The sequence below is a fragment of the Juglans regia genome, chromosome 4 (genome assembly GCF_001411555.2).
Source record: "Juglans regia cultivar Chandler chromosome 4, Walnut 2.0, whole genome shotgun sequence".
Taxonomy (NCBI): Eukaryota; Viridiplantae; Streptophyta; class Magnoliopsida; order Fagales; family Juglandaceae; genus Juglans; species Juglans regia.
The window spans coordinates 18,160,267-18,184,214 of record NC_049904.1 but is presented as its reverse complement, the minus strand read 5'-3'; the positions used below and the strand labels follow the sequence as shown (position 1 = coordinate 18,184,214).

The 23,948-nt window shown below is 34.6% G+C and overlaps 3 protein-coding genes across 3 annotated transcripts; all 3 read right to left on the bottom strand.

Moving 5' to 3' along the window:
* Positions 1-2,921: 2,921 nt before the first annotated feature.
* LOC109018337 lies at positions 2,922-5,702 on the bottom strand. The gene is made up of 2 exons (XM_035689491.1): positions 5,335-5,702; positions 2,922-3,404 (listed from the first exon to the last, which is right to left on the bottom strand). The coding sequence occupies exons 1-2, from the start codon at positions 5,576-5,578 to the stop codon at positions 3,265-3,267; spliced, it is 384 nt and encodes a 127-aa protein (XP_035545384.1). The 5' UTR covers positions 5,579-5,702; the 3' UTR covers positions 2,922-3,264.
* Positions 5,703-11,482: 5,780 nt separating this feature from the next.
* On the bottom strand, positions 11,483-13,573 carry LOC109001250 (peptidyl-prolyl cis-trans isomerase FKBP13, chloroplastic). Its single transcript, XM_018978449.2, has 5 exons — positions 13,160-13,573; positions 12,900-12,992; positions 12,138-12,198; positions 11,981-12,049; positions 11,483-11,877 (listed from the first exon to the last, which is right to left on the bottom strand). Exons 1-5 carry the CDS (start codon positions 13,523-13,525, stop codon positions 11,813-11,815), a joined length of 654 nt encoding a protein of 217 aa, XP_018833994.1. The 5' UTR covers positions 13,526-13,573; the 3' UTR covers positions 11,483-11,812.
* A 6,234-nt stretch (positions 13,574-19,807) lies between these two features.
* LOC109001230 (pentatricopeptide repeat-containing protein At1g08070, chloroplastic-like) lies at positions 19,808-20,314 on the bottom strand. The gene has a single exon (XM_018978432.1). The coding sequence runs from the start codon at positions 20,312-20,314 to the stop codon at positions 19,808-19,810; it is 507 nt and encodes a 168-aa protein (XP_018833977.1).
* Between the last annotated feature and the right edge of the window lie 3,634 nt (positions 20,315-23,948).

Below are 23,948 nucleotides of genomic sequence, written 5' to 3'. Positions count from 1 at the left end.
ATTATTATTTTGATATTTGAAAAAGTTGAATTGTTTATTATATTTTATGTGAGAATTTGAAAAAATTATAATGATAAAATGAGATAAAACACTTTCACTAGTCAAACGGAGCCTAAACCACATCAATTTAGAAGATTTTTTTGTAGATCTAAAACTTCTGTAATATTTATTCCAAAAATGCTATGACATGTCTTGCCTCAAGGTGAAAGTTGACCCTGAAAGGCAAGTTGAGAGTTTGGAGGGGCAATTAATTATACATTTACTACAATAATTTTATTATATTTTATATTTGTTTGTTTTTAATGCATATTGACATAAGTATGATCGTCGTGACATGATTTCTCTCTCTCTCTCTCTCTCATCTATCTCTCTATATATATATAGTATATAGATAATATCAAGTCAACTGCACATTTTCTAGGAGAAATGGACAACGTTTAGTTGTCAAGCCAAAATGCTTAAGCCCTAAGAAAAATTAATGTTGATAATGGAATTAAGTTCATACATATCCTTCATTGCAATCCATATCACTGCTGCAGATGAAAAGGCATATATATATATATATATATATATATATATATATATAACTCATTGCTCAGGAAGCATCTCATTTGATAATCATACATCAATATTTAATTTTTGTTCATTTTCAAAGTCTTTTTCATTTAAAAGAAATGAACAAAAATTACTTTTGTTGACAGTTATTATTAAATATGGTTATCAAATGGAGTGCCAACTATCACCACAAAAATCAGACTCATGCATATAGTTTTTCCTGGACCAAAGGCTGGAGGAGCTTTCTGTTGCTTTGAAGATAAGCACCACAATCTTGTATATTGTATCTTGTTTGATTGCTTTGATTAGGCTTCAGCCTTCAGGTCTTACTTCACTTGTACACAAAAAAAAAAAAGAGAGAAGATTTGGATATTTGAGTCAGAGCAAAGGCAGCGGCTACAAACAAAAAGTAGACAAGTAAGCCATGACCAATGTAGCAATTCTCACTAAGCTAAAGCAGTGCAGTTTTGAGTAAAATGATCGATGGAGAAACTGAAATGCCAGAAATCTTTATTTGCATGAGAACAGATAATTGTTGTTGTCGAGAAAGCGGAGATGAAGGAAAACCTACTTAGAGCATCCACATTTCATTCCCCATATCACTATTATCTCTAAATTATAGGAAAAAATTTAGGAAAAAGTTCAAAAACCCCCTCTCATCCCATTCCCTATTTTAGGATTTTGATTTTAGGGAGCCACTAGTCATCCCCTAAATCATTTTTTATTAATATTTTATTCAAATAAATAAAATAAATTCTTTTTTCAATCGACTACATTTTCTCTTATACTCATATTTATTATACTTTTAAATAATATTTTTAAAAATAATTTAAATAATTACTAAAATATAAAAATAATAATTTTAAAAATATTATTAAACCCTTAAAAAATAATTTAAATTTTTGTTTAAAATATTCACTATAATAATAGTTCAAAACATAAGAAAAAATATTAAGTAGTTAAGTTTGAAAATGGAAGTGAGAGAAAACAGTAATAAAGAAATGATAGAAGAATATTATTTTAATAGAATAGAAAAAGGATAGAGAATAGGATGTAGAAGGTTTTTTAAAAATGAGTAAAATTTAGGATAAAATTATAAGAAATGTCCTTTTTAACTAAAATTTAAGAAAAAATTTAAGGAATCGGATATGAATGCTCTTATGGTTTCAATTAGTAAGTGCTTGCGGCGGAAAACAGAGTGGACAAGATTTGAGGGTAGAAATGGGAGCAGTGATGCATCTTATTATAATGTATTCGTTCAGTTTTATCTATAAAAAATGGAACAAAAGCTGCATGCTCGAGCTTGATTCTCCATCCGAAGTAGTAGAAACAAGATTTATATATCAAACTATGGAAAGTAAAGCCCAACAACATTACGTGGATTTGCCTCAAATATGGATTACGCAATATATACCTTTTTGCAGTACATTCCCATTTCAGAATCTCAGGAAAAATGGTCATTACAATCTTTATAATCAAGGTTAATTGTAAAAGAGTTTTCTTACATTCAGTTACTTTTACGTATTCTTTACACACTCTACTAATGTAATTGGTCAAAACAATTATTTTATATTAAAAAAAAATACTTCAGTTAATCACATTAATTAAATACGTAAGGAATACGCAAAAATGATTACACATAGAATTTTTGTTTTTAAAATTTGTGTTAATTTTGTGTAAGCCTCTATTTGTATAAGCAGCTTGGATACTAAAATTTACAATTAACTCCCGTAACCAAGACAAAAATGATGAGTGTTGATTAACGTAACACTGGCAACAGTTCACTATTGATGTGGTAAGCATGAACTAAATAATTATTATTTTTTAAATAAAAAAAAAATCAAATTACAACCTCCAATACATGCCTGCGGCTGCCACATCAATTGTGTACGTTGATGTTTGAGTGGTATTCCAATTATCAGCATGACTCTTAACTATTTGTGTATTCACAATCACTACTGGCTAGTTTATTGTCAAGTTTTAGCACCAAGAGTGCACTTCATAATCAAAGTGAAACATGCGTACAAATTGGAGACAAATGAGGAGTTATCCACATCTCATCAATTATCAAGAAAAGCATAACAACCAGGTTATCCCTGTGCACCACAAACCACCACATTCGAGGTCACAACAGATCTTGCCATTACAAAAGTTAAACAAACCCAAGCAATAATTATTAGATCAAGTTATCAAAGATGTCTTTAAATCCTGTCAATTACTGAATTACTACCTCTCAGGGGTGCTCCATAACAATGCGTTATAATTCTCATTCATATGTGGCACAGGGGACTGTTGTAGCGCCTTTTTTTTTTTTTAAAAAAAAAAAAATTAAAATTGGACTGGGAAATTACAGTAGTCGGGGAAAAGAAAGAATCGCAGCTCCAGACACTGCAGGGTTAACAATCTCAGTTGAATGTAGCCATGTAGGTAGAGAATGTCCTTACAACCCAAATCAAAATTACATGGCGATGATGACACCTAAAAGTCTCTATAAGTGCATGGCAAAGAGTCATCCATCCACATTAATAAGTTCTGAAAAAAGGAAAGGACGGTTACAATTCATGTCAATTAACAACTTTCTTAACTTAATACCTAGGAAACTTAAAAACCGAATATAGAACACACGTCTTATAAGTACAGTGATTGCACACTGGCTTCGACAGAGCATCAACACAGGAAGAGAAGTCATTACCAATATCTGCTATGGAATCAAATGTGACGCTTCCTCCCAATGCCCTTCCCGCGGCGCTTGCCTTTACCCACCTTGAACTTTCTTTTGGACTTCTTCCCTATTCCACCAACAGGCTTTAAGGAACCTATGCTTTGATTACCATCAGCCATCTCCACATCTGACAAATGATAATAAAAACATCCAGATCATCAAACTTGAAAGTAGTGAGAGCCATTTTTTCAACCTTCAAATAGTCACCCTTTGTCAAATAGCAGATGGAGCAAAATCATGCATTATTCTAATACTCATATTCCAGTTTTACTAGATTCTACACAAAATATCATTTTCATGTAAACGCAAAGAATCACCAACAAGTTAGCTTCTGATAATTCCATGGAACGACCAAAGTCAACAAAAAGTGATAACAGGTATATTTCTTTTATCGGTAAATGAAATACAAAATAACAGGTATATTGTGTCCTATTTTATGAACAGGATGCAATTCTTACGTTACTTTTGTTCTCAAGCATAGAAGGAATAGTAAGAAGGCAGAAACTAAAATTGCACAAATAGTTGCTAAGCATGTTGCTAAGGAAAATAAGCTTCAGTTTACCCCCTTAACATGTATTTTTCGGTCGTACAGAAAGAGCTTTGCATTTTATGCAAAGCTGTTGCTTTTTTATTTCTTTTGCTGTGTGACGTATGCTGAAGTACCAGGGGTAACATCCAAGCATTTTAAATGAAACTAAAATGAACCCAAAAACATTTTGGAGGACGGAACATAGATCGAGTAATGAGCTCTAAATCATAAGCCAAATTTTTTAATAAGCAATAACAGAGATAAATAACCTACAATCCTTTTTCGATCAATAGTAGAGATAAATAACCTATAATCCTATCGCTAAGGCTGAGAGATACTAGAGCAGCAGAGTGGCCACGGCGTCCCCCACGCACCTCTCTCCCTCTCCTGCTCCCCCTCCCTCCTCCCTCTCGATATGTATATACAAACTACAGAAAGACCATGGGTCTTGGTGAGTAATGAGTTCTACATCATAAGCCAATTTTTTTTTATCAGTAATAGTAGAGAAATAAAAAAACATAGGTGTGATACCCCATATCATAAGTAGGTAGCGTATGGGGATTCCACATTGCTTGGGAAGGAGTTTCTTGCTCTTTATAATGTTCCAATGAGACTCCAATTGTATCATTGAATAATCATTTTGGAATATAAGTCATGTGGTTTGGGCCTACCAATGGGATGCTACAAATGGTATTAGAGCCTATCCCAACCAGAAATGTGGGACTTGAGTCATGCCACCTACAACGGATGACGAGGACGTCGGGGATTTAAGAATGAGAGATTGTGATACCTCATATGATAAGAGAATGAGGTAGGTGGTGTATGAAATCTCACATTGCTTGAGACTGAGAAGTTCTTGCTCCTTGTAATATTCTAATAGGACTTCAATTGTATTATTTGCTAGTTCTTTTGAAGTATAGGTCATATGACTTGGGGATTCCATTAGGGCGTTACAATAACTTAAAAATGACCACCAGCTTTAGTGCCTGACTCCGCTCTGACAACCAATTACTTAGGTCTCATTCAAAACCAATTGACGGTACTTTGTCAACCCAAGAAATTTAGAGCAGCAGAGTGGCCATGGCGGCCCCTCTAATGTGAGCCTATCGCATCACTCACGAATTTGTGATAGAAATCCTCCCTCCCCCCTCCCTCAATACACACACACACACACACACATATATATATACAATAAAAACTCCAGAAAGGACAGTGAGTAAGGCAATTGGGTATAAATACATAAAATCAGCTACGATTTCCGGGCCTGAATAAGCCAATGAAATACTGATTAAAACCCATCTCTTTTAATTTAAACTAACAAAAATTCGTTAAAAAGCGCCAAAGGCACACCCAGTACATGGATAGGACGTATACTAGAGAATCACATAGCTAGATTCAAGAAAAAACCAACAACGCATAATCCAATTAGTGATGAGTTCTGCATATATGGCTAATGGTTATGGCGCAAACAACGTTGAGTCGAAATATGTACTAGCGAGCGAGATATGAGAAAGAGAGAGAGGCTTACCCATCGCATTAACTGAGAAGATTGAAGCCGTAGAGCTAATGTCAGTCTTACTGGTGCTGGTGGTGGTTAGGTCCATAGCAGCGGTGGAATTTGGGGGGGGACGCACAGGTAGCTTAGGGGCGGCGAGGGCAGCCTCTTGAGCAGCGAGCTTAGCCGAGTCTTTGTTGTCGTAGAAGGGCTCCACAATCTCTCTCCGAATTGCCCGAAGCCTCTTTTCTCTCTTCGACCTCATCGATTTCGCCATCTCTTCTCCACTTCTTCTAACAAACAGCCTTCGCTTCTCTCTCTCTGCGGGGGGCCGTTAGGGTTTTGAAGCAAGGTTTTATTCCACTCTCCTCTCTGAGTTTATATACCTTTGAGAGCGGGTCTAATTAGCGTCCGTTTGGCTGCTCTAGAGTTTGTCCTGTCATCAAAGATACGGATATTCCTGCTCCACTTTGGACTCAACTTTTTTTTATGAAAACGGATGTTACCTTTATTAAAAGAGAACTTATAAAATTGACTTAAAAAATTAAAGTCAATTACAAACGTTAGTATCTTTTCAATACACTTTCGTGATTGATATAGTCTAGTCCAGACAATAAATCTCTAAAAACCTAGATCTTAGAAAAAATACTACATATGTCCACGACAGAGGTTACAAAACCCCATATCCCGACTAAGCAAGGTAGGGTATACCAAACTCCGTCAACGCGAAGGGGGGACTACTACTCCATTCAGACCAAAATCCAAAAACACTACTTTTTTTAGATTTTTATTTACCTAGAAACTACATTACACAAAAGAAAAGCTACAGAGAAAAACACTACACAAAGAAGGAAAAAATAGTGCACAGAGAACCGACAGTCGACCTTGGAGATCCCAGACTCACAGACTCCAGAAACGCAAACAACGCCGAAACTTCGACCCGCGCGTGCGAGCTACTCGCCGCTCCGTTTGGTGCAACATTCTGTTGTCTTGAAGATCAGCGGCTGGGCAACACCATGGCAGGGCGCGTGCTGGCCTGTAGGCAGCGAGAAGACCCAGATCTGCGATTCTCTCTTATTTTGCCTGAAAATACACAAAAACAAAACACTACATAAAAGAGAAGGAAGGGAGGGAGGGGAAGGGAGCCGAAGCTCCTACCCCTCTAGCCGAATCTGTGAAGGAAGTTTTAGGGTTCGTTTGGCTCCTCAACTCCTTTCAACTCATCTCAACTCATCATTATAATTTTTTTAAATTCCAACACAAAATATAATAAACAATTTAACTTTTCAAATCTCAAAATAATAATAATATTAAAAAATAATACTCTAACAATATTTTATCATCTCAATTCAACTCAACTTAACTCAATTTAACATTCAAACGTAGTCTTAGAGAGAAGAGAGAGAGTTTTAGAAAAGGTAACAATTCAGCTGCGGAGCGATTTGGTTTGCATCTTCTCGTCGATGGAATCACTTTGGACTTAACTGAAACCACATTTCTAAACTTTTTTTTTTTTTTTTATAACACAATTTTTTTTTAATTTACTGTTAACTAAACATCATTTTATAGATTAATTTGATAAAAAATGATTTACACACAATATTTTTTACAACACTTTACACAATTATATTTTAAATTAAAGGTATTTTCGTAAAACATTTTATAAAAGTAATAAAATTTTATAAAAATACATTCATTTTATAATATTATTGTACAATATGTTATATAATATGTTATGTGTATATCATTGTGATATATATCCAAAATCCATACTTGCTACGTTAATGAAGTAAGACATCTTTTTACTACATTTGATTGGGAGAAAAAAGTGGTATATAGCATAGTTTTGAATTTCGTACCGTATCGGCCGGTACGATCAAAATTTTTCGTACCGGCCGGTACAGGTACTATATCTATTTCGTACCAGCCAGTACCGGATGTACCGTCCTCAATTTCAGCCAGTTTTTTTTTTTTCATTTTTTCAAATTACAAGTTTATTTTTTAACCCTCAATTCATACTAGACTATTTATAATTTATATATATATGTATTTATATATAATTTATTTATATATAGATTATTATTTTAGAATATAATTTTTATATATAATTTATTTATATATCGACTATTTCGAAATGTTATCTCGAAACGCTATCTCGAAACGGTACCAGTACCGAAATATTTCGTTCCAGTGCCTTGACCAGTATAACGTCCGGTACGGTATTCAAAACATTGATACATAAGCAAATTCTCACGGTGAAAAAAACAAAAATAAATTATAAGTATTGTATGAACAGTATATAAACATAACGTTTCCTAGTTTTTTTCGATTTTTTTCCCTATGGTTTTGCCCGTGTATATATCAGAGTCTTTTCATCTCTCTAATATGATGATGAAAATAATATGTTATTAAACATATTATATATATTGGAATTAAAGTTAGTTGTTATTTGTAACGTTATGATAGAAAGCTCAAACTATATTTTTTATTGGGATAAGCTTTGATACCATTTGTAACATCCCAATAGAAAGTCCAAACCACATAGTCTATACTCAGGGTTGGCTCAACGGTAAGATCATTTAAGCCATTGCCTAAGCCCCTACCCTATGTAAGACCCCCAAAAATAAAAATGAGGTGTTTTTAAACAAAAAAAACCATTTCATTAAATAAATTTTTAAATAATTTTTCTAGTTTTCAATGTGTGCAACGCCCCATAATATTAAATTTAATATTTAATACAATGACTTTTTATTTTATAAATAATACAATGAATTATTTATATTCTAAATAATTTTTTTAATATCTAGCTAAATCGAGGCACAAAATCTATATTGAGACCTCATTTTAAGTTATTGTAAATATAAAGTCACAAAAACTGTATTTAAAGATTTTAAACAAAATCTCATTTTATAGAAAAATTTAAAAATATTTCATATAATAATTTATATTTTATTGTATTATAATTACAAATGACTCACTTAAATTTCACCTTAGGCTTCAATTTATATTGAGTCACCCTGTCTATATTCCAAAAGGACTTGTCAATGATATAATTAGAACTTTATTAGAATTTTATAAAAAATAAGAACTTCTCATTTTTAAGCAGTAGAGATTTCATTCAGCACCTACCATTATATTTATCATATGAGGGGTATCACATTGCTGTTATTTCTTTGAACTTTGCCCCAGCCTTTAGAGCATTTGATGGTTTCTTCTTTTTTCTATTTGAATTGTTGGTCTAATATTTACTATTATCTTTAGTTGTGGAGATTTGTGTGATGTATGTAAGCATTCTTTTATCACTTTTAACTCCTAAATTGGAAACACCATAAACTTTCCATGATTGAGATCTTGTCAAAATATCTTCTATGATTTTTTCCATAACATTGCTAATTGGCTCTCTTCTATTATTTCTAAATGAGAATTACTAGATTGATAAATATATTACATAAAAATAAATTTATAAATTAACGTAATTTTATGAGATCTGTTAAATTTATTTTATAATAAAAATAACTTTAAATCTAATATATCAAATTAATTCAATTTATAAATTTTTTTTACTAAAATATTTCATTTTTAAATTGATTTCTTTATAGCAAAGGGCTCTCCTCTCTCTCTCAACCCTGCTTATATTCTCATTCGGTCCTCCCCCGACCTCATACCAAAAAGAAGGCGGTCTTGATCTCCAAGAAAAAGTAGATATCTCATTGTCAAATCAGCTTACATCATCAACCATTAAAATATTAATTAGTCCATGACGGCAGCGTTAGAGACAAAAGCTATGTCCATAACAGCATCTTGTGTATGTTGAAGACTTATCTTGAGAGGGTATAAGGTTAACAAAAACGCTATACGCAGTCGCTTGGGAGAAGCGCCGCGCAAGCGGCTGCTGATGTGGCCATTAAATGAAACGCCGCATTTTGAAGTAGTCATAGATTTATCGTTTCCCTCGTTTCTCTTCTTTCAACCTCGTTTCCCTCATCCAGCCGAACCCAGAAACCCATTCTTCTTCCTCCCTCCTTCTCTGACACCAACCAAAATCGCAAAATGCCCAAACATGTCAAATCTATGACATAAGCTATTGCCAGCATCACATATTAAGATAAGATTTGTACACAAAAGAAATGCAAAATGGAATATGGCTGGCTGTGCAATATTTGTTTCTTTAAATAAAGACTATTCCACAATCAGTCATCACATTATTTAATTATTCATCATAAGAAAACATATGCCAAACAAAATAGCACGAGTATAGAAGACATATGAATTCAGATATGAATGCTTGCTCTTAATAACTCCAAGATAAAAATGAAGAGCATTTTTAGTAGTTAAACCAGATGTGATATGGTGGAATAGAGGAAAGCAGAGCTAAAAAAAGAGGTTGAAAGAGATATATGTTTCTCACTGAATCACGTTGATTGTGCAGATCCTGTTAAAGACGCTTCATGTTCTTCTGATGTTAATATGCTGGCTTGTCATAGTCTCCTAGAGGAAAACAACAGATATGAACGGCGCACATGTTAATGTGCAGAGCTTCAAAATATAGCTTCAAAACAGAGGATTTTCGGTAGAGTACTGTGATTGTTAATGTGCAAGCTTGTCATAGTCTCCTAAACTATGATTTCTTACCACACGGTGAAGAAGAAAAAGACCAAGACCGGTAGAGTACTGTGAACGGCGCACACGAAGACCCACCCCGTGAGACGACCCCGTGAGACGACGATGCTTTCAGACCCACACCGTGATTTTCGGTAGAAGAATATTTCGGAAGCAAAATTATCAAACCGACGATTATTCCCAGTATTTTTCCCACTTTCTTTCAACAAGCAAACCAAATTTTTGTAACTTTTTCCGCACGGCCAAACCCAGCACTTGTTTCCTGAACATTCGGACATGAATAGCTTGGAGAAGAAGCTTGCTGTTTTCATCTTCCCGCGTTTTGAAATCTTGATTTTTTTTTTTTTAATTGACGTGGCAAAAAAAAACATTTTTTTTTAGCCGACTGTGCGCCGTTTGCACTTGCCGACTGTGCCTAGCAGAAGTGGTTAAACTCCTTTTTATTTCATGGATTAGACTGTGGAGTAGTGTTAGGCATCTGCCCGGTAATGACAGTTGGGCGTGCCCTAATTGTTGGGCTGTAGCTTAGTACAAATTTATCTTTTTTATTTTATTTTATTTTATTTTTTATATTTTTTTAATATATTTAAAATTTTTTTAAAATACATCAATATATTTAAAATAAAAATAAATATAAAATATATAAGCCGTTAAAGTGAGGAGGTAAACTCATACAGCATACCAACATTTCTCTTAGACTATTTATAGATGGTGTTGATTACTATTTAGAGATGATTTCTATGGCTGTTATACTTGATGAGAAAGTATTAAATGCTAATCCACTCTTTACATTTACCACCACCAATGACATATTCTTTCGATTAAATAGCTCAATTTATCTATATTTTATCATATAACGTTCCATACTTTATGTCTTGTTCATTTAGTGATTCGCACTATGTCTCGCATTACATTTAATTTTCTCATTTACCGAGACTCAAGACTCTTATTACCCTAGACCAAGACCACCATGTGTATGCTCGCCATTACCATTTTGCCTCCGATATGCTTTGCCACCCGCCGTTCGGCGAGACACCCTCCGAAACCCATAAATATCATGAGTTGTGATGCGGCCAGCTCGCCGCCTTTATTGGGCAAGGTATTCCATGAGTTGATTTCCATTTTGCGGCCAAAGAAAGCCCAGACCCATCTACGTTGGGTCTAATTGGGCCGGACCAATTTGTGGATATGGGCACTGGAAGCCTTTATCTCCAACAGACCAGAAGTAGAAGATCTTCTGGAATTTTGTTGCAGGATAGAACTTCTCATTGCCCATAAGATCCAACAAGTCAAACCAAAACTCATAAATTTCTTGACTGTCAATTTTCACGCACTCTCTATAGCTCGAATCCCCTACCCTGACCCTCTTCACCATGTTGATAAAGCAAAAAGGATCCACAAATACCACAAGACCCAAGCAAAGGATGAAACTTGGGTACCCCTCCAGAAGGTTTAAGCAGAAAACCTCCAATGCCAATTTGCCATAGATAAAGAAAATTTCTAAATGCTCCAATTGTCTGTAAGCAGTGGTGTAAGCCATTCAAAATTAAGATGCCAACCATTACTGGAAAATGGCTCCTCTTATCCATGAATTGGCAAATGAAGAACATACATTGAACTGCAAACTTGATTGCTTCAAGATGGGCCAGAAAAGGGGAAAAAATGTTGCTGCCCTGAATAGTTTTCAAAAGGTCAATTCACTCTTTAGTTGATAATGATGTACATTTTTTTTTTTTTTTGGGGGGGGGGGGGGGGGGGGGTTTCTAATCTACCAAATTTGTATAAGCATGAATGCTAGCAATGGAAGAAACTTTATGTTTCTCCTCTTTAAGAGTACAAATAATAAAAGGTTAGTCAGAGACCTTGCTCTTTGGCCAGTGGCTGCTACTTCTCATGCCTTGCCAACGAACTCCACATCGAAGAGGAGAACGGAATCCGGTGGAATAACACAGGAACCTGCAAATACAAAGTAAAGATGTGTGAGTAACCTACTTTAAATGTAACAGGGGAAATTGATCAGGTGTAAAGAAATAGCATTGTAAAAGATGACAGGGCTAACCTCCTTTGCACCCAGCCCCTCTCACGCCATATGCAAGTTCTGGAGGAAGCTTTAGTGTGCGTTTCCCCCCTAAGGCAAGCAGGACAAAATTTCTAAATGCATGTTACAAAAATTATATTGCAAGGAAGATGGATTCATGGATGATTTCTCTTTGTACCAGGAAGCATGGGAGGTACTCCATCACCTCCTAGAATTCCTTGGTCCCAGCCCTTGATGACCTATGAGATCCATGAAAATAAACCTTTTAAGTGTGAATCTGATGCTTTCAAAGTCTCAACAACAAACATGCAAAAAATGGAGAGCTCTGCCCTATCAAGAGCCATTTACAAATTTTGAAAAGTGAGGAGATGGAAACTACTTGTTATGGGATTACTAATAATCTGAAAATTAAAGTAGTTTCATTTCCATTTATTGCAATATAGAGTTGATTTACAGATGAACTAGTCTACAACTAGTTCATTTCCATTTACATTCCCCAACCCCCACCTAAGTTTTTTGAAGATGTCCACAAAATAAGATTATTTGACCCCCCAAGACATAACTTTTAGCACATTAATCTCATTTTGAAATATTTTTATTTATTAACGAGTTTTTTTACGTCAATTCTTTCTTTTTAGTATAATTTATTTTCCAGATCTTTAAGGTTTCCTTTGTTTTTTTAACAATTCTTTCATATTTGCACCTATTTTTTTGTCATTAATAAAATCAAGTTCTCATTGATAAATTTTTCTCACATTTCAGTAGCCAAGAAGATTTCTTGGTCTCTTTTTACAACTTTTTGCCCCCAATTGCCTGTTCTACATAATTTATTAAAATTTCTTGTTCCGCCCCTGAATTTGCCAGTTATTTTCTTTATAGATAAATTTATTAAAATTTAGTAATTGAAGAAATATACAGGAAGTGTTCTACACATAAATACCTCACCAACACCGACACGAAATGTAAGAGGCTTCCCACGATTGTAGCTGCTGTCGAAAACCTTCCCATTCTCCAATTTGCCAACATAGTGTGCCTGTTCCGGCAAGTTCATTCATTGAAACATCATACCCCTTATGACATATAATAAGCATATAATATCATAGAAAGAAGGGCTCCAAGACCATCATACGCACAGCAGCTCGATAGCCATCTTTTACAATGCAAATCTGATGGTATAAATTAGATATAATTAGATGTCACCTTAATCAGCTGTCCTTTGGTAGCCTCGGGGCCAGTTCCAACAACTGTATCGCAGAAGGCGAGGCCTGAAGGTGTTGCAGTAAGTTCACATGGAGCTGCCTTGGCTGCTGGTGCACTGGCTTCTGGTTGCAGGAGATCCTCAAGCAAGCCAAAACAGAAGCCAAAACCAAGTGCTTCTCTTCTCCCTAGGAGAGTTGGGTTTACATTTTGCTGGGTTGCAGGAGTTGAAGTGCTGTTTTTGGATTGGCTTGAGATACTGATATTTGATGTTTTTGTGGAATCAAAGTCTTTTATGAGTGATCTTGTTTTGGGTGTGCTAAACTTTCTGGGATTCACAGTCCCAACTGAAAATGCCAGTGAGTTCATCTCCAGTCCTCGACCAACCAGTTTGAAACAGGATAGGCTTCTGCAAGATAAAAGTGGGATTTTGCTATAAAATGTATCAATATCCAATGTAGGTTGCCTGTAGGCATGGCATGGGCTAGGATGCGCTAACTGGACCTATTTCCAGCCCATTATTAGTCAAACTTACCTAATCTGTAAATTAACAAGTTTACACCTTTTTTATTTTTCATCGCAATGAACATTTTACAACGAAGTGGAACATGGATCTCTGACCCATGAAGGAACATGGATTTCAGACACAATTTCAGTCCTTTGTTTATTTTCACAATTATTTTCAATACATCTCATCACATTTAATCATTATAATTTTTTTAAATTCTCACAAAAAATAAAATAAATAATTCAACTTTTTCAAATTTTAAAATAAAAATAATATTAAAAATATATATTCTAACAATATTTTATTCAACTTTTAATTTTAATTTCAACTCATCTCATTTCATCTCATCTGTAAAAACAAAAGAGGCCAGTGTGCATTTCGGAAGGTTTGGCATGTTTGGACACTTGGAGTATCTTAAAATTTTATAAATAGTAATAAAATTATTTTAGTAAAAAGGTTTTATGAGATTTTAAGAAATGAGAGAAAAAAATTTGATTAAAAATATTATAAAATTAAAAAATTATTTGAATATAAATTTTCTTTTGAAATTTGTAAAAGTTCCATTGGTTTTTGTATTTAGATAATTATTAGATAAAAAAGTTGAAAAATTAAAACTATTAAACTATTTTATGTTTGAGTAATGTTTGAAAATGAAATTATAAAAAATTTTAAGAATTCTTTGCTTATCCAAACAATAATTGGACTAAGAATAGATAATAGAGTTATGTTGCATGATCTCATCCCACTTTTTATCGCTACATGCTCGTCTAGTATGATTCATCAACCATTAGAATAATTATTATTTTTTAAAATAATAAATTAAAATATTGATAGATAATACCACTCAATAAAGTAGGATATGAGTGGGACAAAGGTATACTATATAATATTTTTCATAGATAATTACTAACAGCGCGAGGAGAATCGATAAACGTACATAAACTCTCTCTCTCTCTCTAGGCGATAGTTTTTCTCTAGTCTATATCAGAATAATCGTCCCATCTCCATTCTGAGGGGGTGGAGCTCCACCCACCCTCCCTTTGTTCGGTTCACTTTGGATTTGTCCCTTGATTTTTTTTTTGATATTTTGTTTGTTTTTCGTCCATAGTATTGAGATGCACCGATCTGCTGCCTACCGGCCTCCTATGACAACCACACACCCCATCACTAGATTCTTTAGACACTGCTACCTTGGACGGTAGAAGAAAATCGACAAAAAGAGCGGCACGTACATTTCAAGCGCGGCTCACACCATGTGTGAAACTCACGCCCTGCCACGCCATAGTGTCTATCTAGGGGTGAATTCGGTCCTATCCAGTCAGTCTCGATGAGGTTTTGTGGACTGGACCGAACCAATTCGGTCTAGGATTTTCTCACCCTGGATTGGACCGAATAGGCATAAGGATTAGTCCAGTCTAGTCCAATTCGGTTCGGTCCGGTCCGGTCGGTCCTATTCAGTCCAACCCTATGCCTGATGGGCTAATAACCCAACCTTATTCCTCTATTTTTTTAGCCCAATAATGAAAGCTCACTAACATTTAACCAACTTGAAGCCAAAAAATACAAAAAAAGAACTTGAAGGAAAAATAAAAATAATCATAAAAAAAATTATCAATATAATAAATTAATAATACTTACTCTGGATCTCCCAATGTATGCTAGTGTTGCAAACATATGATATGTTGGGCATTGTAAACAAAACAACATTGAGAGTCTGAGACATACCCACCCACAAAATACTTATAAAGCCAGTGCTTTCTATAACTTATAAACCCACCCATGCTTATAAAAAAAATGCAAGTTACAAAGCTCTTCAGCAAGAGTCTAAAAATTAGATTAGATATCAGCTTTTGTATTGTGATCTCAGTTGTTTAGTACGTCATTATATATGAAGTATGTTTTAAGTATTTGTGATATTTCGATTTGGTGCATAGTATTGCTAAAGAAAAAAATTATCCACTGTGAATATTGCATAATGGTAGATGCATGTTAGGAATATTGCATCTTATATGTCATGAACGAGAGCAGGTAACCTTGTGTTGCATGTCTCGACGCTTCAAATATCCGTCCGATCCCAAGTGGAATTTGGGGGCCTCACATTTTGTTTGCCAAGCAATATGCTAAATAAATTACAGTGAATAAATTTGAATAAAAAGTTTTACTACAAAAAATAAAATTTGTCTATATCCATCAGAAACTAAAGCAATCCTTCGCAACTGTAACACGAGATGAAATCCCTACCCACTTAGGCCAAACAACGAGCATAAACTTCTTGAAACCCTCCCCTTCAACGAACCTAAATGACAGCTCATTAAAAATAATCATTTCTGCTAAGATTTGTCTGCAAGCCTCAAAACTAAATGATATGGGTACAAATCCCCCACTATCACTTCCTACACCCGCCTTCCAACCGAGAGTAGTTTGAGACTTATCCGTCTGTCTCAATGGACATTTCTTATATTGTTTTTCAATGTGATACTTCATGGACTTTGTACCGTTGGTCTTCGTATCATATGCAAATGAAGCACCTCAGTAATTACATGCAGCTCTAGGTTTACTTGGATCACCTTTTGGTATTATTATAAAGTGATTTCAAACCATTGACCTATGTCTACCACTACTACTCAGTTTAGTATTAGCACGTACATTGGGTGGGAGTGGAGGAATGGCTTGCCCATGTGTAGCCTGTGTTGACTCTACATCATATGTAGTAGAATCTTGTGGAATCAATTCTGGAATAGTATCCATCTAGAAAAGAAAGAAAGGGAATTAAATGAAAATAACATGCCGACTTGGCAAAATAATTGCCAATGATAACCCATTTTCTTTTATCTATTTTGTAATCATGCTTTAGTGATTATTATAATTTGGTCATGGGGATATAAGAAGACAACTACAGGAGACAGCCATATGCATGTATGATGGGGCTACTAGCCACATTCACATCAAAGTCGTCAACCATGCATAGATCTACCTCATGACCAGCTTGCAAGTGCTAATTCCCATTATAGAATAACAATTATTAATTGCTTCTATATATGTACATTTACTTATGACAAAAAATATAAAATAAAATAAAATAAAAGTAAGTGTGCTTCAATTAGTTATACATTATTGCCAATTTATAAGCACAATGAAGGTGTCATCCGAACTATGACACCTGCATGAAATAGTTTCTACTCACCACAGGTCCACAGCCAACCAATGAAACCCAACCATCACTTTCCTTTCTCAACCTCCCCCACAATTCTTGCAAACACTTCAACTACAATACTCCCACATTACAGAAAACGTTATATAGTGCTGGAGGTTTACATAAAATGTTATATACTCCCACTACAATACTCCCACAGTCCCACATTACACTTCAGTCTTCAACTATCATTTTCTTAAAGTTATAAACCTCATAAAACCCTAATTAGTAATAACACAAACCCAATCACAATTCACAATTCACAAAACCCTAATAACACAAACTCAATCACAAAACCCTAATAACACAATTACACAAACACAATCACAAAAATCCTAAATTTCGGATTCAAAAATAAAATCATCTACCAGATTTGAGATTCAAATTAATTTAAAAAACACATAATTCCATTATCGTGAGGTGAGGCCAACTCGCCGAGGGTCTGTGCATGGTGAGGCCTTCGGTCTGTGCATGGGTCTATGAGGCTGATTAAGAGAGACGAGAGACGAGAGACGAGAGGTAAGGCAGATTGCAAAGAAATAGAGTAGACTCAAACGAGAGAGTGAGGCACTGAGGCAGCACCGGACTGGTTCAGATAAAAGGGGAAGATTGCAGAGAGACAAAGACAGAGACGAGGTCACGAATTCAAGAGACCAATGACTCCGCGAGGCAAAGACGAGGGATTGCCGGTTGGAATTTTCAGGGGACCCAATGGAGGGGCTGGGCTGCTGGAGAGGGGGCCTGTCGCGCGGCTGCTAGGGTTTTGGAATTGGGACTTGAGAGTTTTCAGAAAATTGGGGATGTGTGGCCCGTGGGGTGGGGGGTAACTGGGGAAGTGGGGGTGTCAAAACGGCGCCGTTTAAGTAAGCTTTAGTTTTTTTTTTTTAAAAAAAAGGTTACGTGAAACGACGCCGTTTCACGCAACCAGTGTCAATATTCATCCGGCTGGGACTTAAACAGCGTTGTTTAAGTCCAATTTTATACTTAACGGTGCTGTTTGATGTTTGGCAGATTTGGTGTGTTTTTAACTTGTGATTTTTTTATCTTTTTGGCACATAAATTAATTAAAAAATTATTTAAATTAGTAAAAGTAATTAAACTATTTAATGGTGATTATTCTTTTAACTCATTGAAAAATAATTAATGATAATATTATATATTATACTCTAATAGTGATACTAGTAATATATGTTATATATTATATAATAATACATTGATACTAAATTATGGACTATACTATACTAAATTACTAATAGACTAATAGTAAATTAGTAATATATGCTCATAGAGTCATAGTGATATAGTCATTACTCATTAGTCATTAGTAATATATATTAGTCATAGTGGTATTGATACTATATATAGACTTGTAGAGTTGTAGTTATAATAACTTATAGACTTACATTGATTTAGTTATAAATTTAGTTTAGTTATAATTATATTGATTATGTTAATTGTTACTTTATTACTAACTTAGAACATGTCAATGTATTATAATTTATGATAGTTCTGACTTATAAGTTAAAATGCATAATGAGTTATATATAACTTTTTACATTTTGGATATGAAGCAATAAGCATAGATAATTTAATTATCCATACATGATACATCCATACATGTTTTATATTTACTTGCAACTTAAGTCATATTAGTTAATGGTGAATTAGTGATAGGTGAGTTAATTGATATTCATATCATACATGAATCATGATACATTAGTTAATTACAATTTACATTAGTTACTTTTAATTGCTTTATATTTACTTACAACTTAGATATATTAAAAAAATGTTATCTAATAACTTAGATATATGTATTCTTGTAGATGTTTAGTAATTAGTTAGTGGTGAATTGATGATAGGTTAATTGGACCATTGGTAATATATAATTAATAGAATATTAATTTGTAAATTTGTAATTACATATTTAAACTTTTATATTGTACATGGGGTAAGTTAGATGAAAATTACATAATTTATTATATAATTACTATATAAAAAATATATATAATTTAAAATTTTATTTTATTTTTTTCGATCGGTCCGGTCCGAAAACCCCTTAACCTGGGATTGGGCTGAAGACCAAGAACCCTATTTTGTGAGGACAGAAATTGAGAGTGTCTATTTTCGGTCCGATTGGTTTTTCCGGTCCGGATCGGCCGACTTACAACCCTAAGACTATTGCTGCCATGCGCAGCACCATCGGGGTCAATGGCCTTGAATCTCTTAGATCCGACCATTATCTTCTCTCCAAGAGTAACGTGTGGCCTACATCCGCCTCCACAGCCAGTAACAATCGTCTACCATAAATTCGACCTATCTTCCAGTTGTTATTTTCCTATGTTCATATTTTTCCTAATCAATTATCAAGATAAAGTGGTAGTGAAAGTCTCCTTCAACCAACCCAGACTAGCAAATTGTAGCATACACCAATCCACTGTGGCTTCCAGTCGTAGTTTTACAGTTTATTTATTAGACTGTGTTAAAACCGCTTCAAGCGGCTCCCCTTTGTGGGAAACAAGGGGGAGCCAAGTCATTGGCACTAGATCCCTCTTTGTTTTATTTTTCTTGTGTTGTAATTGCTGGTTTGTGATGATTATTGGGAGTTCCCACCCTATTAAGTCTTGTATCTTGTAATAGTTTATTATATGTATGATATGCTTGTTTAATAAAAAAAATTACTAAAAGCACGATGGAGATTGAACTCCTCTATAATCCCTGATTTGGGGTGAGTGCATCATCGTGTGGGTTTATAGCCAAAGCTACCTGACTATAAAAATGCTATCCATCATAGCATGTTTAAAACAAAGGAATAGATGTTGCCAAGTTATATCTCTAAAGCCCTGGAAGCGCTTTTCTCTATGTTTTCCATACAAGCGTAGTAACTAGGTGGACGAATATCAGAGGTTCAACTTCCCTTGTTCCCGCCTTGGCTTTTCAAAATAAATAATTAACTAGGAGTCCTACTGAAGCCATTTTGTGCCGACCCACAAATCAACGCAGTCCAAGTCACAATATTCCTTTCTGGCATCAGTTCAAAGACCTGGCATGCATTTTTCATGTAGCCGCATTTGGCATACATGTCAAGCAAAACATTAACAAGTTCCACATTTAACTCCCACCCATTCTTTGTGATAAACCACCCATGGGCTGATTTCCCAACCAAAACTCCAAGAGGACCCATATGGGCACACCCCAATAGAACTGATCCTACAGTGACTTGGTCAAGTTTTAAAGCCTCACATGCCATCATATCTCTAAAGAGTGCTAACCCACGGTCAGGATTCCCTCTATTAACGTACGATGTTATCGTGGTAGACCACGATGTGACATCCTTAACCAGCATTTCGTCAAACAAAATGAAATGTTGAATAACGATCCGACTCTGCAACTGGGCACAAGCTTTTATTGTGAAATTGAGCGAAAAACTATCAATAGGTAGAGATAATTGATTCATTTTTGAGTATAGGTACAAGGCTTTGTGTGGAGAAGAAGCATTTATGATAGATAATGCCCATGAGTTGAAGCTTTTGGTGGACCACGAAACCAAGTGGTTTGTGGGGTTCAGTAGGCGACGGGAGAGATGGACTAGCATGGTTTGTCTTGGTTAATAATTGTTCACTTCTTTTCATAAAAGACTTGCATGCTCTGAGAAACGTGGACTACGGCATGTAGCAAACGAAGCTGAAAACCAAAATCTGACAGCCAATTACAATTTACACACTCTTTGAGACCATCTCCCGTTCTCTATAATTTTCATTATAATTTAGTTAAAAAGATACACTTCTTCAAATTTTATCTTAAATTTTACTTATTTTTCAAAAAAATTCTACTACATACAGTCATTTTTGCATACTCCTTATGCATTTCACTGATGTGATTGGTCAAAATAGTTATTTTATATTAAAAAAAGTGACGTAGCTAATCACATTAATGGAGTGTGCAAAAGAGTACGCAAAAGTGACAACACATAGTTTTTGTTTAAAAAATCTCCTACATCTCATTCCATGTATTTTCTCTATTATATTAAAATAACATTTCTCTATTCTTTTTTTATTACTTTTTTTTTCTCCCACTTCTATTTCCAAATTTAACTACTAACTCTTTTGTTTTTTTTCTTATGTTTTCAACTATCACATTCTACCTAATTTTGCAAAAAGGGACTCCATTCTTTTTCTGAGTACAAAAATGGTTTGTTATTATTAAGGATTAAAAATAATATTTTTTTTAAGTGTATGCAATTTTCAACACCATGATATTTGTGACGGATAAATAAAAATGAAGATTATGGTTTTGTCTGAGATGTAACAGTAATTTTTTTTGTCCTTTATCTAACGGTAACACATGTTCTCTACAAATGCAATGGTAATATTTTTTATCATTTGTCTAACGGTAACACATCTTCTCTGAATTGTAACGATAATATTTTTTGTCCTTTGTCCAATAGTAACACATCTTGTCTGTGTAAACAAGAATATTTTTGTCCTTTCTATAATGGTGATATTTTTTGTTCTATATGTAACTGTAATATTTTTGAACTTCTTTTCTAACTCCCATATTTTTTTCAAACAATTTTTTGTGTATAAATAAGAGGACTTTTTGATTCCATTCACATGTTCAGCAACATAAATCTCATTTCATCTTTAAAGAAATTTCATTCCTGCCTCATTTTCCACTACTTCTTAAATTGCTCGTTCATTTTTTTTTCGCAAATTGCTACTAAACTTATCATCTGAAGATGAGTTGGAGGTTGTACTTAATGATGATGACGGATCAACATCAATTCATTGTCGCAATCGTCAACGTCGTAAGTATATTCGGCGTGATCGTATTGAAGGACATGAATAGCTAATTCATGACTATTTTGCATAAGCCTCAGTATATCCGTCAAATCTATTTCGAATGAGATTTCATATGAGTCATCCTCTGTTTCTTTACATTCAACATGAGGTAGAGGCTTATGAGCCCTAAAGTACTGTGAATGCTTGTGTATGGAGTAACTGTTGATTTTATAGATGAATACATATAGCTTGGAGAAAACACTATAATGGAGAGTGTAAAAAAATTTGTAACCGCAATCGTAAACGTTTTTCTAATGAATATTTATGATTTTCAAATGTCACTGATATTGCTCTATTGCTCTCTGTTGGTGAACAACGTGGATTTCCAGGGATGCTAGAAAGTATTGATTGCATGTATTAGAAATGAAAAAATTGTCCAACTGCCAAGAAATGTATGTACTTCGGCCATTGTCGTGAACTAACTATTATACTAGAAGCGGTTGCTTCACATGATCTTTGGTTATGACATGCATTTTTTAGACTACCTGGCATGCATAACGATATCAATGTGCTAGAGAAATCTTTCATTTTCACTAAACTTGCCCAAGGGCGTGCTCCTCCAGTAAATTACTCAATCAGTGACAACGACTACACTATAAAGTACTACTTTGCCGATGATATTTATCGAAAGTGGTCAATATTTGTAAAGACTATTCCATCTCCATAAGGGAATAAAAAGAAATATTTTTCAATAGCATATGAATCAACAAGAAAGGATGTAGAGTGTGCATTTGAGATCATTCAACAACGCTTTGCAATCGTTCGTGGACCTGCTCGAATGTTCAAGATCAGAGATCTAACAAATATAATGAAAGCATATGTTATTCTACATAACATAATCATCGAAGACGAGCGTGATGATAATCAGGGTCCCAAGCTCGAGTACGATCAAGTTGATGATGATCTTCCTCAACTCTCACGCAATCCTACAATTGAGCTTATGAAGTTCATTTAGTGTCATCATGAAATTAGAGACACTTCGACACATCATCAACTCCAATCAGACTTAATTGAGTATCAATGGGAATTATATTCCCAAAAGTAGAGTATTTGTGATCCACTATAATGGAGCATGTTATTTGTCGTACACTTTGTTTTCTTGTTTGTTTAACTTCCATTCTTTAAAAAATGTTCTCTTGATATGGAACATGCCAAGTAAAGTTATATTATGTTCATTATCTATAATAGTTTAAGCAATTGTAATGTTTTGTTTATCATCTTCTATCCATGCACAAAATTATTGTCAAAAACTTAATCCAGAACAAGTACTACCAAACTTACAAAGTATAGCGTATAAAGTTACAAAGTTTGTTAACAATAATAGCTAACAAATGAAAAAAAGTCACTAACTAATGTTAACAAAATTACACAAATTGGAGAATGTATCAATAAAAGATAAATTTGATAAGAAAAACTAAGTAACTAGAGATGGCTAGCATTGCGTCTCACCAATATTTCCTGTTAACGTTGATGGAAATATGCTTGTTGTCATCCAGGCAAGGTGGTCACATCCATCAGCATGATTAGCTCCTCTCTCTCTCTCTCTCTCTCTCTCTCTCTCTCCAAGTGCTCAGTCTCCGCTCTCTCATCTGCTTGGACCCGCTCGAATTCTAGTCTCTTGGACTCCAACCTCAGTCTCTTGTCCTCTTATCGTATTTTATGTCCCTCTCTTTTTCGATCATATTGTATGTTCTCGGCCTTTAGACGGAAAAACTCTTTCTCTAGAGTATACTTAATCTTGCTCAACTCAACTATTTCCTCTATTAGCTTGCCTTGGGTCTTACGCTTTGTTTTCTCAATTTTCCTTCCAATTGACCACTCCAATTTAATGACATCATTGTCCAAGACATTCTCCTCCTTGATATCATTTACTAAATCTACAAATGCAGCTGAGGTACGAGTTATGGTCGGGGACATCCTCGACCTTCGTTTTGGACCTTCTTTTGTGTAACATTGAATCCGTTTGAGTTAGTCCTTTAACAAGTTCCAACAATCCCAGTTGATCCTACGATTAAGGACAAGATATTAAGAAAAGCTCATCAAACTTTGTATGCTGCTCATCCAGGAAGCACAAAGATGCACAAGGACCTGAAGCAAAATTTTTGGTAGGAAGGTATGAAGAGGGTAGAGCGTAAAAACCCGTAGGAGAATTATAGCCACTACCAATCCCACAATGGAAATTGGAGGATATTTGTATGGACTTCGTAGTCAGACTGCCAAGGACCTCAACAAGTAGGGCTAGGCAAAAAT